We start from the raw sequence: 13,028 nt of genomic DNA, 5'->3' as shown, positions 1-13,028 counted from the left end.
GGGAGGTGGGGATATTTGCTTTCACTTGGGATAACTTTGCTTTCTGCTTTTCCTCTCCCGCCTCTATCCACTTGAGAAAGGAATGTGTCTCCCTTATCAGGGAGACGGGTTACAGAGAAACGAAACTGGAGAAGACATTGTGCCACCTGTGGATTGGCTGGATTTCAAGTGCACACTATGACTTTGGTGAGACGAGAAATGTTGCTGGTTTAACTATACCGTTTGAATGGGATTTTCCCCAGATCTCTCCTGGACTTCCCTACTGTCACTGACCCCTAATAAAAGTTTCCTTTCCTACTCTGAAAGTCTTGTGATTCCGTGCCAGCCTGTGCTCCCAACAGCTGAGTCTGAGGAATCTGAGGAGGAGGTGGAGGAGGCATTTGAAGGGCCATCAGGGTCAGAGGAAGGCTCTGATGAATTACAGGACTCACAGTTTGATGCAGAGCCTGGGCCCTGCAGTTGTGTCCCTGATGAAGCTCAGCTGTATGAGGAGAATGAGTCAGACTCGGAGGACTCACACCTGATGGACTTGCTAATTGATGCTCACAGACGTCGTCAATTAGCGAGAGTAAATCAACAGCAGTCAATGCGGCAACTCCAGAGTAAAAGGACAAGGCAATGAGAGGCAATACCTTGGGACTGCTGTATAAAAAGAGGAGGTGTGGGCAGTGCTGGTTGCTGAAAGCAACCGTTTTCAAAGTGCTTCTTGGAATCCTGGTCTGTTCCTCTTGCTTGTGACTACTCTTCTGTTTGCATCGTGTTTCCTGTGGACTATTTCCTTCCTTTGGATTGAGTTTTGCTGTTTGTATTTTGGACTATTCGGCAGGTTTGTCACCCATATTAAAAAGGGTTTGTTTTGTTTTAAAGTCTCCAGCCTATTTTATCAACAGGGGTTTGGTCCTTGTGCCTTTAACAAGGATGGCAATAGGCTGGGATAGAGCAGAAAGGCGTGTAGCCGGTACTGCTGTGAACAGAATTATTGTACGCCACCTCTGCGAAGGGGAGGAGGTCAGTCCAGTTTGCCTGTTGGTAGGAAACATAGCATCTGAGGTATTGCTCCACCATTTTGTTAGCGGATTCTGCAGCACCGTTGGTGGCTGGATGAAAAGCAGACGATAAGCCTTGAGATGATCCAATTAATTTAAGACAACTCCTCCAAAACCTCGCTGTGAACTGCACCCCCCTGTCCGAAATTATTCATTTAGGGGCGCCATGCAGCCGGTAGATATGTTTCAGGAACAATTTAGTCAGTCGTTGGGCAGATGGGAGTCCTTTGCAGGCGATGAAATGAGCCTGCTTCGAGAACAGGTTTATCACAGTCCATATGACAGTATTTCCTCTACTTTCAGGTAGGTCTACTATAAAGTCCATAGTTATTTCTTCCCATGGTTGAGAAGGGTCTGCCATCGGCTGCAGTAACCCAGGGTTGTTTTGAAGCAATGCCTGTTTCAAGAGTTCTGCTTTCTTGGGTGGCTAGCTGAGGTGGGTCCTTACAATACCACTATGTGTCAATGCTGCTGAAGTGGTGTCTGGATGTTGAACCTTCACACACAATATTTAACCAGTATCTGTTGGATAGATTCATGTAGTCAACATTTGATGGGAGAGTGGGAACCTTTTTACTCAGAGCTACCAAAACCAGAGCAGGAAGGGGAAACAGAGTGAGTAAGGACTAAGTTACAGTATGTTTGAAAAGTACCACAAGGGCAATGGCTGAACATCATGGAAACCTGACTCTGAACTGTTTGTGCATTACTTGAAAAATCAAGAACTGCGATGCTCTCTGAGCTTGGGGGTTTTCCTGCAGACGTTTCATGACCCAAATAGGTAACGTCTTCAGTGGTAGAGGGAAGTGAGGTTTTCAGAGACAAGGAGAAGGAAGGGAGGAGGAGGAGGCAGAGGCAGAAGAGGAGGAGGAGGAGGAGGAGGAAGAAGAAGAAGAAGAAGAAGAAGAAGAAGAAGAAGAAGAAGAAGAAGAAGAAGAAGAAGAAGAAGAAGAAGAAGAAGAAGAAGAAGAAGGAAGGAAGGAAGGAAGGCAGAAGGAAGGAAGGAAGGAAGGAAGGAAGGAAGGAAGGAAGGAAGGAAGGAAGGAAGGAAGGAAGGGAAGAAGAAGAGGAGAAGGAGGAGGAGGAGAACTCTGGGTTTCTTGGTGCTCTCTGAGCTTGATTGTTTTCTTGCAGACATTTCACGACCCAACTAGGTAACATCATCAGTGTTAGAAAAGCAGTGAGGTTTGCAAAGAGAAGGAGGAGAAGGAAAGAAAGAGGAGGAGGCAGAAGAGGAGGAGCATGGGAAGAAGAAGAAGAAGAAGAAGAAGAAGAAGAAGAAGAAGAAGAAGAAGAAGAAGAAGAAGAAGAAGAAGAAGAAGAAGAAGAAGAAGAAGAAGGAGGAGGAGGAGGAGGAGGAGGAGGAGGAGGAGGAGGAGGAGGAGGAGGAGGAGGAGGAGGAGGAGGTGGTGGTGGTGGAGGAGGAGGAGGAGGAGGACTGTGGGGTCCTTGGTGCTCTCTGAGCTTGGTGGCTTTCTTGCAGACGTTTCACGACCCAACTAGGTAACATCATCAGTGCTACAAGGGAGTAGGGTTTGGTCCTTTCTAACACTGAAGAGATTACGTAGTTGAGTTATGAAACATCTGCAAAAGAACCACCAAGTTGAGAGAGCAGCAAGGACCCCACTGTCCAGCCCTGAGCTACAAATATTCTCTTCTATTGACAACATCACGGCGTGGATTGGCTTTCTGCCATCACATTTGAAACAGGATCTGTGTAACTACAAGGTGCTTGAAACCATTTTACTCTTCTCCAGGACAAAGGCAGAGTTCAACCCAGCCCAAGACATTTATGCACAGAAGCAAATCCTTGGTAAAAGGAGACGCAGCGTTCAGACATTCCTGAGTGAAGACTTCTTGCATGTGACCCACTGCAATGGATTGGGAAGATTTAGGATCAGGAGCCGGGGAAGAGATCCAACTCACTTTTCCTTCCCAATCACACGGAGTATGGATCTGGAAAAAGTCTTTATTGGAGCAAGGAAGGCGTTCCAGACATTGTCCTGATCCTTCATCTGAAAATAAAAGACGAGAAGCGTAAGACTCAACTTGCCTGACAAACATGAGACCTAAACTACTGAAGGAGGGTTTTTTTTTTCTTCCGTCTGGGGAGAACCAAGAGACACAATAACAGGCAGCAGAGCAGAGGAGCTCCGGAGATGAGCAACGGTCTCCCCTGCCTGATCCGTGAACGTGGAGAATGGAGAGGAGGTAGAATCAAAGCAGGGCGATCCAACTACTCGGGACGAGGATACCCCGCCCCTCTTCACAAGGTTCACCTGGGGAGTAGGATTTAAGGAGATGACATGGGGAGGGGCTTTTGTCAGGAACAAGCGTTGCATTTTTCTAGCCACATTTGCTGTTACCGACATCTTGCTAACCTTGCTTTGCCTTGCCTAGCCTGGCCGTGTGCAACTTTGCAGCGACACAGTTCTGCTCCAAGTTGTACTGCAGTACCAGCGAACTCTCCATATGACAAGGATGCCCTGTGACCAGTGGTGGGATTCAGCCAGTTCGTACCACTTCAGCAGAACCGGTCGCTAATTTTTTGTCGCCCAGACCCAGAATGGACTTTCAGAAGCATCATCCACACAAGAGAACCAGTTGTTCATGTATTTGAATCCCACCACTGCCCGTGATCAAGCTTCCTGACCTGTGCTGCTCCCTTGGATTTCTAGCAGCCAGGAACTATTGGAGGTGTGTGTGTGTGTGTATGTGTGTGTGTGTGTGTGTTTAGAGCAAACCTATGGCACGTGTGCCACAGGTGGCACTCAGAGCCCTCTCTGTGGGTATGTGCGCCATCGCCCCAGTCCTAGGCCTTCAGCTGGGTTTTATAAAATCTTTTCGCTTTAGGCCTCCACCACCGTGTGCAAAAAAAAAAAAAGGTTCAATCAATCAATTTCAACTTTTTGCGGGAAAAATAAAGATCTCGCAAAGTTGGAATTGATTGATTGAACTTTTTAGTCCCACGCAGTCTGCCGTTACCACCGCAGCCTCGCCCATCCAATGGGCTGCACCCACCCAATGGTCCACACCTACCCAGCACCCGATGATACATAAGTGGGTTTTGGGTTGCAGTTTGGGCACTCGGTCTCTAAAAGGTTCACCATCACTGGTTTAGAGCTTTGCTCTTGGACTTGCAGTGAACTGTGGAAATTTTTTTTTGGGGGGGAGGGAGAAGTTGGATCAATAAAAGGGAGTTAATCCTTCACTTTGGCTGTGTTGCTTCCGTGCCCAGTCCTGGGTCATAACAAGCGCTGCCTTCGCAACCAGTGGGTCTCTAATCTTTCAATCAATCTGAAATCTTTCCTGGCTTTGAGTGAACATCTTAATCTGAACTGGGACATTCGGTTCTCCCCGGAGAAGGGAAAGTTACCTGAATAATGTGTTTCTTCAGGACACTTGGTGCATTCCCGAGCCCCCTTTTCTGAGTAGGTGTTTCTTGGACAGATTTCACACATGGAGGAACCTGATTTGTTGCTAAAGGTGCCTGGCTTGCAGGGAAAGCATTCAGACGTGTAGGCCACCCCTGCAAAACAGAGAGCACAGACAGAGCCCATTTAGAGAATGCAAAACCACACGGAATTAGATTCCAATTGCAATAATGGAGCTGGGTGCCTGGGGGGAGGGGCATAGTGCTGGATTGGAGCAATTTTATCCTGCTTTCAATCCCTATTTTGCTACAAAATTCATACCAAATCCAACATTCTCTGGAGCTAGCAGAGATGGCTAAGTTGACTGCATTGATTAAATAAAATAATGCAAATACTCATATTGCTATGTGGAAACCACTTCTGGACTTTATGCTTGAGGTGGAAAAAAAATTGAAACTTTGATTTTGGGCTTTACCGATTAGATAGATTTGATGTTATTGAAATGGCTAGTTTATACTATTTTGTAAAAGTAAAGTAAAAGTAAAGGTTTGATGTTGATGTTCTATTTTACTGCATCAAAGGAAGTTGGAAGTTAATGCCTTTTTTTCCTTTTTTCTTCTTTCCCTCACTTTTCTATTCCCTTTTCCCTTCCCTATCTCTTCCGCTATTTACTTTTGTATTTTCATTGTATTGTACATTATAAACTAATAAAAACTTATATGTTAAAAAATCCAAAATTCTATTTACCTAGAACATTCTTGGATTAGCCAAAGGTTTATTTCAGTGTCTGTTAACCTGACAGGAGCAGAGAAACACCAGGCAAAATTAAATTATTAGGTTTTGGGAGAGGTGCATGTTCAAGTAAGCCCTTACAGTTTTCTATGTAAGATTTCAGAAGTGGCTTGTTGTTGCCTCCGTCTTAGGGTTGAGAGGGTGTCACCCATCTGATTTTCATGCCTAAGGCAGAACTCCGCTTTTCCAGTTTTTAGCTAGATGCCTTGCATAAAACTGCATATTTGATATTATCCCTTTCAAATCCAAGGCTTCTGTTGTTGTTAGTTGCGAAGTCATGTTCGACCCATCGTGACCCCATGGACAACATTCCTCCAGGTCTTCCTGTCCTCTACCATCTTCTGGAGTCCATTTAAGCTCAGGTCTACTGCTTCAGGGACTCCATCCAGCCACCTCATTCTCTGTCGTCCCCTTCTTCTATTGCCCCCAATCTTTCCCAGCATTAGGCTCTTCTCCAGGGAGTCCTTCCTTCTCATTAGGTGGCCAAAGTACTTGAGTTTCAACTTCAGGATCTGGCCTTCTAAAGAGCAGTCAGGATTGATCTCCTCTGGGACTGACCGGTTTGATCACCTTGCAGTCCAGGGGACTCGCAGGAGTCTTCTCCAGCACCAGAGGTCAAAGGCCTCCATTCTTTGGCGCTCAGCCTTTCTTATGGTCCAACTTTCATAGCCATACAACTGGGAAAACCATGGTCTTGACTATATGCACTTTTGTTGGCAGGGTGATGTCTCTGCTTTTTAATATTCTGTCTAGATTTGCCATAGCTTTCCTCCACAGGAGCAAGCATCTTTTAATTTCTTGGCTGCAGTCCCCATCTGCGGTGATCTTGGAGCCCAGGAAAATAAAATCTGTCACTATCTCCATTTCTTCCCCATCTATTTGCCAGGAATTGAGAGGGCCGGATGCCATGATCTTGGTTTTCTTAAAACCTCATGGACAGTACCAAGGCTTCTAGCTATGCCTTTAATACATGGATTGGACCTGTTGTGCATCACACAGAGTCTTCCTGGAGTTGGACAGTCATAAGAACTCCAATAAATAAATATATAATAAAGCAAAAAAATATTATTTGGGACGTCAAGCAAAATTCTTTCCCTCTTCGTATACATTCTGCTACTGTACTAAGTTTTAAAAAGCCACAGCCCTTTGCAGTGGGCAGTTTCCTTTAATTTGCTATAAACAGTGGAGGATGCATTTAAAAACCGAACACAAATAACATACTGACTTTGTTTAAAAGGCTCAAGACCACTATTAAGTGTACATACTCACCTGTCTTAGACTAAAACAGCTAAAGAATAAAGTTCTGTGAATTCCTTTGACGCCTAATGATGCATGTCTTCTCCTGCACTCAGGGCCAGCTTTCAAGTCACTCAAAAATGTGGCAAGAGGTTTTCAAAAGGGATTGAGGAGGGAAGAAAAGAAATTCCTGGGAGACAGGCATGCAGAAAGTGCAGCTCAAGGCCTTTACCTCTTTGGTGGGAGCAAAATGTGTGCCTTTCCCAAGACATCTTTAACAAAACACTTGGTGTAATCCATTTCGTCAACTGCAATCAACCAGTTTGCAGATCGCTCCCATATTTTAGCACTTGCCCAATTTACAAATTACACATAATTTAAAAACTATATTTTTCCCACCCAATGCATTTTTTTCTTGTTGCTGTTCTACAAAAAACCAACTGTTTTTGCTTAATGATATGATTTTGTCTATTGTTCTATAAATCACAAGTCGTCCTCATGAAGGTCTTGCTTCAGTGTGAATTTTAGCTGTTCACTGGCCCAAGTTCTTAATCAATAAAGCTACTATTTCCCCTGTGGATTCACTTCTATCCAGCAGGTGTCACTATTTTCCTAGTAATTAACTTATGCACAAAACTGCTGCACTAACCCAGCTAGTACAGGGCTTTTCAACATTCTCCCCATTGTACCACTTTTAGGATATGGCAATATCCGAGTACCACCAGTCACCTAGCAAGGTGTCAAAAAATTGATCACCAAAAAACAAAAAGGAAAAAAGTAATGAAGTTCAGGTAGTCCTCGACTTACAACAGTTCGCTTAGTGACTCTTAGAAGTTACAATGGCACTGAAAAAAGTGCCCCCCAAGCCACAGCCAAGCAAAACACCTGCCTGCCCACCTGGCAGCGCTCTTCCTCCTGTCCGAGGTTTTCATTGTTGTGAGCATTTCTGTTGAGGATTGGCAGCAGGGGTGGGATGGGGGGGTGTTTGGTTTTTATTCCCGTTCGTCTGCTGGGTGGTTGCAAAAGGTTTTGGTCACTTCACATGACCCTGGGACACTGTGACCATCATAAATATGAATCAGTTGCCAAGAATCTGAATGTAAATGACAAGACCCTGGAGATGCTGCAACATTCCAGCTGATCAGTGCTTCTTCTGGGCTCAGCAGAAGCACCAAGATCAGCACCAAGCTCCAGATGGAGTCTGGCGTTGATTCTGGCGCATCCACTGAGCCCTGACAGCCCTGCAGCTCCAGCCATCTCTCACTCAGCTTTGTGCGGTGCTGCCACTGGTTCAGCTCATTCCCCTTCCCTGCTACCACTTTTCTAGGATGGTCGCGTACCACCTGTCAGGTGCCAATTTACCACAGGTGGTACCCGTACCACTGGTTGAAAAGCCTTGAGCTAGTATACATTATTTTTTTAAAAAAAAATGCCACTGCAAATATTTATTTATATTTCCTATTTCTTAACCTCCCTGCTCCCTCAGAGTGCTTTAACAGTGGGAAAGTAAGAAAAAGAAATCAGAAATCAGAAACTTCGCGTTTTCATTTTAAGTCTTCCCCGATACGTTCCTCCATTGCAGCTGCAAATAGAAAGATTCTCACAAGCTAAAGCTTAATTCCTGCAGTCTGCAGGAACATCGTAGGGATGCACTGAAAATGCTCACCTTCAATTGTGATGTTTTTCACAAGGACGGGCTTCACCACCTGCGACCCCATTAGTATCCCAGTTGTTCTCCAGTACAGGATATTAGTTCCTGACTTCAGGGTTACCTGGGAAGAAAGGAACAACAATTTAAATGTAAAGGCAGGACAAGAAGCAACGGGTGGAAACTAACCAAAGAGAGAAGCAACCTAGAACTAAGGAGAAACTTCCTGACAGTTAGAACAATTAACCAGTGGAACAACCTGCCTCCAGAAGCAGTGAATGCACCAACACTGGAAGTTTTTAAGAAGAGACTGGACTGAGCAGGCGGTTGGACTAGATGACCTCCAAGGTCCCTTCCAACATCATCATCATCATCATCATCATTATTATTATTAAATATATATTTTCTTAATTAGTACTTCTTCAGTTGGTAAATTTTCATTTTTTCAATATTGGGCAAACACAATTCTTGCTGCCGTTAATAAGTGTAGCATCAGATACCTGCAATCTTTCTCATAATTAGCTCCTATTATTCCTAACAAAAATAATTCTGGACTGTGCAGAAATGGATAGATTGATTTTAAAGATTAAAGAGAAAGAAGACTCAGTGTACTTTAGAATGTGGGATAATTCCTATCGATGGCTAGACAAACAGGTCAGAGAGAAAGGAATGTGATATGTAATTTTGAAGATATATTAGCAAGAAGGCTGTTGAGTGATGAATTAACATATTGCTTATGATAATGAACTACATCTAATATTGTTAGTTAAGCACATGTACCCAGATATTATACTGTTTGATAAATATTGAAAATGTTATTTGGAAAAACCCCAACCCCAACCCTAATCCCGACCCCACCTTATCCCTAACCCTATAAAAATTAATAAAATCTGTACAAAAAAAAACCCCGTATAGATATACAGACAGTCCTCAACTTACAACAGTCCATTTAGTGACCATTGGAAGCTGCAACAGCACTGACAAAAGTAACTTACAACCATTTTTCACAGTTACATCCTTTGCAGCATCCCCGGGGTCACGGGTCAAAATTCCAACACTTGGCAACTGGCTCGTACTTATGACGGTTGCACTATCCCCAGGGTCCTGTGATCTCCTTTTGAGACCTTCTGACAAGCAAAGTCAATGGGGAAGCCAGATTCACTTAACGACCGGATTACTAACTTCAACAGCTGCAGTGATTCGCTTAACAACTGTGGCAAGAAAGGTCATAAGATGGGGCAAAAGCTCACTTAAGAACTCTCTCGCTTAGCAACAGAAACTTTGGGCTCAATTGTGGATGTAAAGTGAGTAGCTGCACCAGGCTGCCTTTAGAACAATTAACCAGTGGAACAACCTGCCTCCAGAAGCGGTGATTGCTCCAACACTGGAAGTTTTTAAGAAGAGGGTATAGGGTTTCCTGCCTGAGCAGGGGGTTGGACTAGATGACCTCCAAGGTCCATTCCAACTTTATACTACTACTACTACTACAACTATTATTATTATTATTATTATTAATGCAAACTAAGCACGGAAGAGACTGGATGTAAGAAAAAGACTTTAACATACAATTAAAAGCATGGAAGAGACAGGATGTAAGAAAAAGAGTTTAACATACAATTAAAAGTTATTTTCCTGGCAGGTATAAATCTCTGATTATTAGGCAAGTGCTTGTAGAAGGAAATATTTAAAAAAAAATCGAATAACAACACATGGAAATTGATGTGAAGTTATGCGTGCCCATGCTTTGTTTTGCTGAAGTGCCTTGAAGGAAGTGGCTAATGGTAGAGCCAAACACAGTGACAACCCAGTTTTAAAGCACATACACACACACAATTGTCCCACCCCATCTCAAGGCAGAGAGAAAAGGAATTCCTTTCTTAAAGGAAAGCCTCGCCCTGTTTACTCAGCTCAAAAATGTTTCCGTGTGCGATAAGGCATTGGTGTGCAGCTAAAAGGGACTACCTCGTTCATTCAAGCATTTTATGCAGCGTTTCCGCAGTTCTGAAAAGTACACACACGCGCACACATACACACACACACACACAAAAATCTCAAAATAGAGCCACTTTCTCTTTACTGCGGATATGGAAATTTGGAGTCCTCTAGTAGGAGACTGCTTATAAAAAAACTAAAGCAGCTCTCCTTTAAATGCTGTTTTAATCGATCAATTACATCATTCAAAGGCATGGATTATTTTTTTTAAAAAAAAAAAAACTAAGCCACAGCAGCTGGCCAATTTTTGTGACCAACCATAACAGTTTGTGACACTAAGTCACAAAATGAACTAGCCATCTTGCGGCTTAGTGTAACGCATAAGACAGTGATAGCTAATCTTTTAGAGACCGAGAATGCCCAAATTGCAACCCAAAATCCACTTATGTATCATCGGCTACCAGGTGGGCATGGCCCATTGGGTGGGCATGGCCCACTGGGTGGGTCTGGCCCATTGGGTGGGTGTGGCCCATTGGGTGGGCATGGCCCATTGGGTGGGGGTGGCTGCAGTGGTAATGGCAGATTGGGTGGGACTAAAAAGTTCAATCAATCAATTCCAACTTAGCAAGATCTCTTTTTTTCCACGAGAAGTTGAAATTGATTAATTGATTGAACCTTTTTTTTTTTTTTTTGCACACAGCGGCGGAGGCCTAAAGCGAAAAGGTTTTATAAAACCCAGCTGAAGACCTAGGACTGGGGAGACGGTGCGCGTGCCCACAGAGGGCTCTGCGTGCCACCTGTGGCACTCGTGCCATACGTTTGCCACCATGGGCATAAGGCCTGGTCAATTAATGACTTCTTTAGTCCAGGTGAACCAGCAAAGGTGAGACTATTCATAGAATAACAGAGCTGGAAGGGACCTTGGAGGTTCTCTAGTCCAATCCCCTACTCAACCATTTCAGATGAACGGCTGTCCAGTCTCTTCTTGAAACCTCCAGTGATGGAGCACTCACAACTTCTGGAGGCAAGCTGTTCCACTGGTTAATTGTCGGGAAACATCTCCCTAATTCTAGGTTGGACCCTTCTTTAATCTGTTACTTCTTATCCTGCCCTGAATTCAGTGGTGGGATTCAAATATGTGAACAACCGGTTCTCTTGTGTGGATGCCGCTTCCGGAAGTCCATTCTGGGCCTGGGCAACAAAAAATTACCTATCGGTTCCTCCAAAGTGGTGCAAATTGGCTGAATCCCACCACTGCCTCAATTCCTTTGGAGAATAGATCAACCTATTCGCTATTCACTAAGATTAGCCAAGTTGTGATTAATAGATTGTCACACGTTTGTTGGTAGTTACACAGAACCAAGGAAAGGAAAAAAAAAGGAGGGATGAATAATATAGAAAAACATAAGCTTTTGGGCGGCTGAACTCCATTATTCAGCCATGAAATAATAGAGATCCACAAAAGGTTTTAAGATCAAAATAATTTGAGTTCAGAACATCTGACCACAAAATTTGTCACTGGGAAAACTCTGGAACATTTCAAAGCCAGGGCACAAATGATCAGATCCAGAAATAAATCATTTTGATCTAGGAATATAGGCTGGGCCACTTTGGGATATTATGAGCTCAACATAGTTTGTCTAAAAAAAAAAGTCTTGCTTTGAAAGACCAACAACTTTCAACTAAAGCAGTGCTTCTCAATTATTTTCTGTCATGCCCCCCTAGGAAGAAGAAAACATTTCGCGCCCCCCCCCACGTGACTGTCTATCCAATCGGGTCCTTTGTGTGTGTCACGTGCGTCCAATATGACAGTATTTGCCGAGGTCAAATGAGCCCCCCTTTACGGAGCCTCGCGCCCCCCCTGGGGGGCCCGCCCCACTATTTGAGAAGCACTGAACTAAAGCCACACAAGGTTGCACTTACAGAATAGGAACCCCATTCTCCGTTATCTGTCAATTTCACCCATTTATCACTGGTGGAGTCCATTTCTTGACACTGGTCGTTTTGAATCTGAGGATTAAACAAAATAATAGAAGTTACCAGGCTGTCAATCAAGGCAAATAAACAATTAGAATTTATGCAACCATTACTTGCAATTCCATAATCCTTGCCCTGTCATAAAGTAAGCCAAGGGTGTCCTCACCCTATTGCAGAATCAGATAAATTATGGGGGACAGATGGGAACATAACAGAACTGAGTTTGCATAAAACATTGTGTTGTCCTTCTTCCTAGGTGAGATCACAAAAAGATTGCATGCCTATTTTAAGCCAAGCTTTGCTAAATACAATGAGATTTCTTTGCTGAATAACAGCCTTTGTGATTTTCATGTGAAGTTTGAACCTGGGTCACACTGCAGGAGCCTGGAAATCACATTACAATACACAATAAGATCCTTGACTGATATTATTCAATAGACAAGCTAGTAACCAGTTTAACTGGCTTGGGGGAGACAATATATTAAGCTGGCAGTGGGAGAGAAACTGTACTAAGTTACGGCATCCATGTGTAACACTTTTGTCTGTGTCATTTAACAAGGATAAATGTGTGTTGAAAGACAGTGGGCTTCTAACTGCAAATGGCAAAATATAATAATTAATGTTAGGCAGCAGTGTGGATTTCACAGGTAACCACAAGGCTGGAATTGGTAGAGCTTCATAACCCTAACCCTAACCACTGAAGTTATATTAACTATTTTTTTAACCTTTTCCATGGACTCTCTTGTGTGTGCCCATGTACATTCCCAATGACTTTTCTCCTTCAGATCAGGTCACTACTGAGGGCCATGTAGGATGGATGTTGCAATACATAAACTATGGGTTTCGTAACCCTAAGGAGATATTGGACAGCCGTTTGTCTGAAATGGTGTAGGGTCTCCTGCCTGAGCAGGGGGTTGGACTAGAAGACCTCCAAGGTCCCTTCCACTCCTGTTATTCTGTTATTCAAGTATTAGGAAGTCCATCCTACGTGGCCCTCACTATCCAACTTGACTCAGAATCTTC

General features: G+C 43.7%; 1 protein-coding gene across 3 annotated transcripts in view; it reads right to left on the bottom strand.

Annotated features, from left to right (window-relative positions):
* The window catches only part of ELAPOR2 (endosome-lysosome associated apoptosis and autophagy regulator family member 2), a 106,375-nt gene that overhangs the window by 38,215 nt on the left and 55,132 nt on the right, over positions 1-13,028 (bottom strand). For all 3 annotated transcript variants that reach the window (XM_039357535.1, XM_039357538.1, XM_039357534.1), the window contains 4 exons: positions 11,952-12,038; positions 8,115-8,220; positions 4,423-4,575; positions 2,973-3,061 (listed from right to left, as the gene is read on the bottom strand). In XM_039357535.1, the coding sequence (XP_039213469.1) occupies positions 2,973-3,061; positions 4,423-4,575; positions 8,115-8,220; positions 11,952-12,038 (435 nt within the window). The remainder of the gene's footprint in view (positions 1-2,972; positions 3,062-4,422; positions 4,576-8,114; positions 8,221-11,951; positions 12,039-13,028) is intronic.

This window comes from Crotalus tigris, unplaced genomic scaffold, assembly GCF_016545835.1.
Source record: "Crotalus tigris isolate CLP2741 ecotype Arizona unplaced genomic scaffold, ASM1654583v1 scf7180000018925.3142382, whole genome shotgun sequence".
Taxonomy (NCBI): domain Eukaryota; kingdom Metazoa; phylum Chordata; class Lepidosauria; order Squamata; family Viperidae; genus Crotalus; species Crotalus tigris.
Note: the sequence above shows the minus strand (reverse complement) of the source record. Positions and strands in the feature narration are given on the sequence as shown.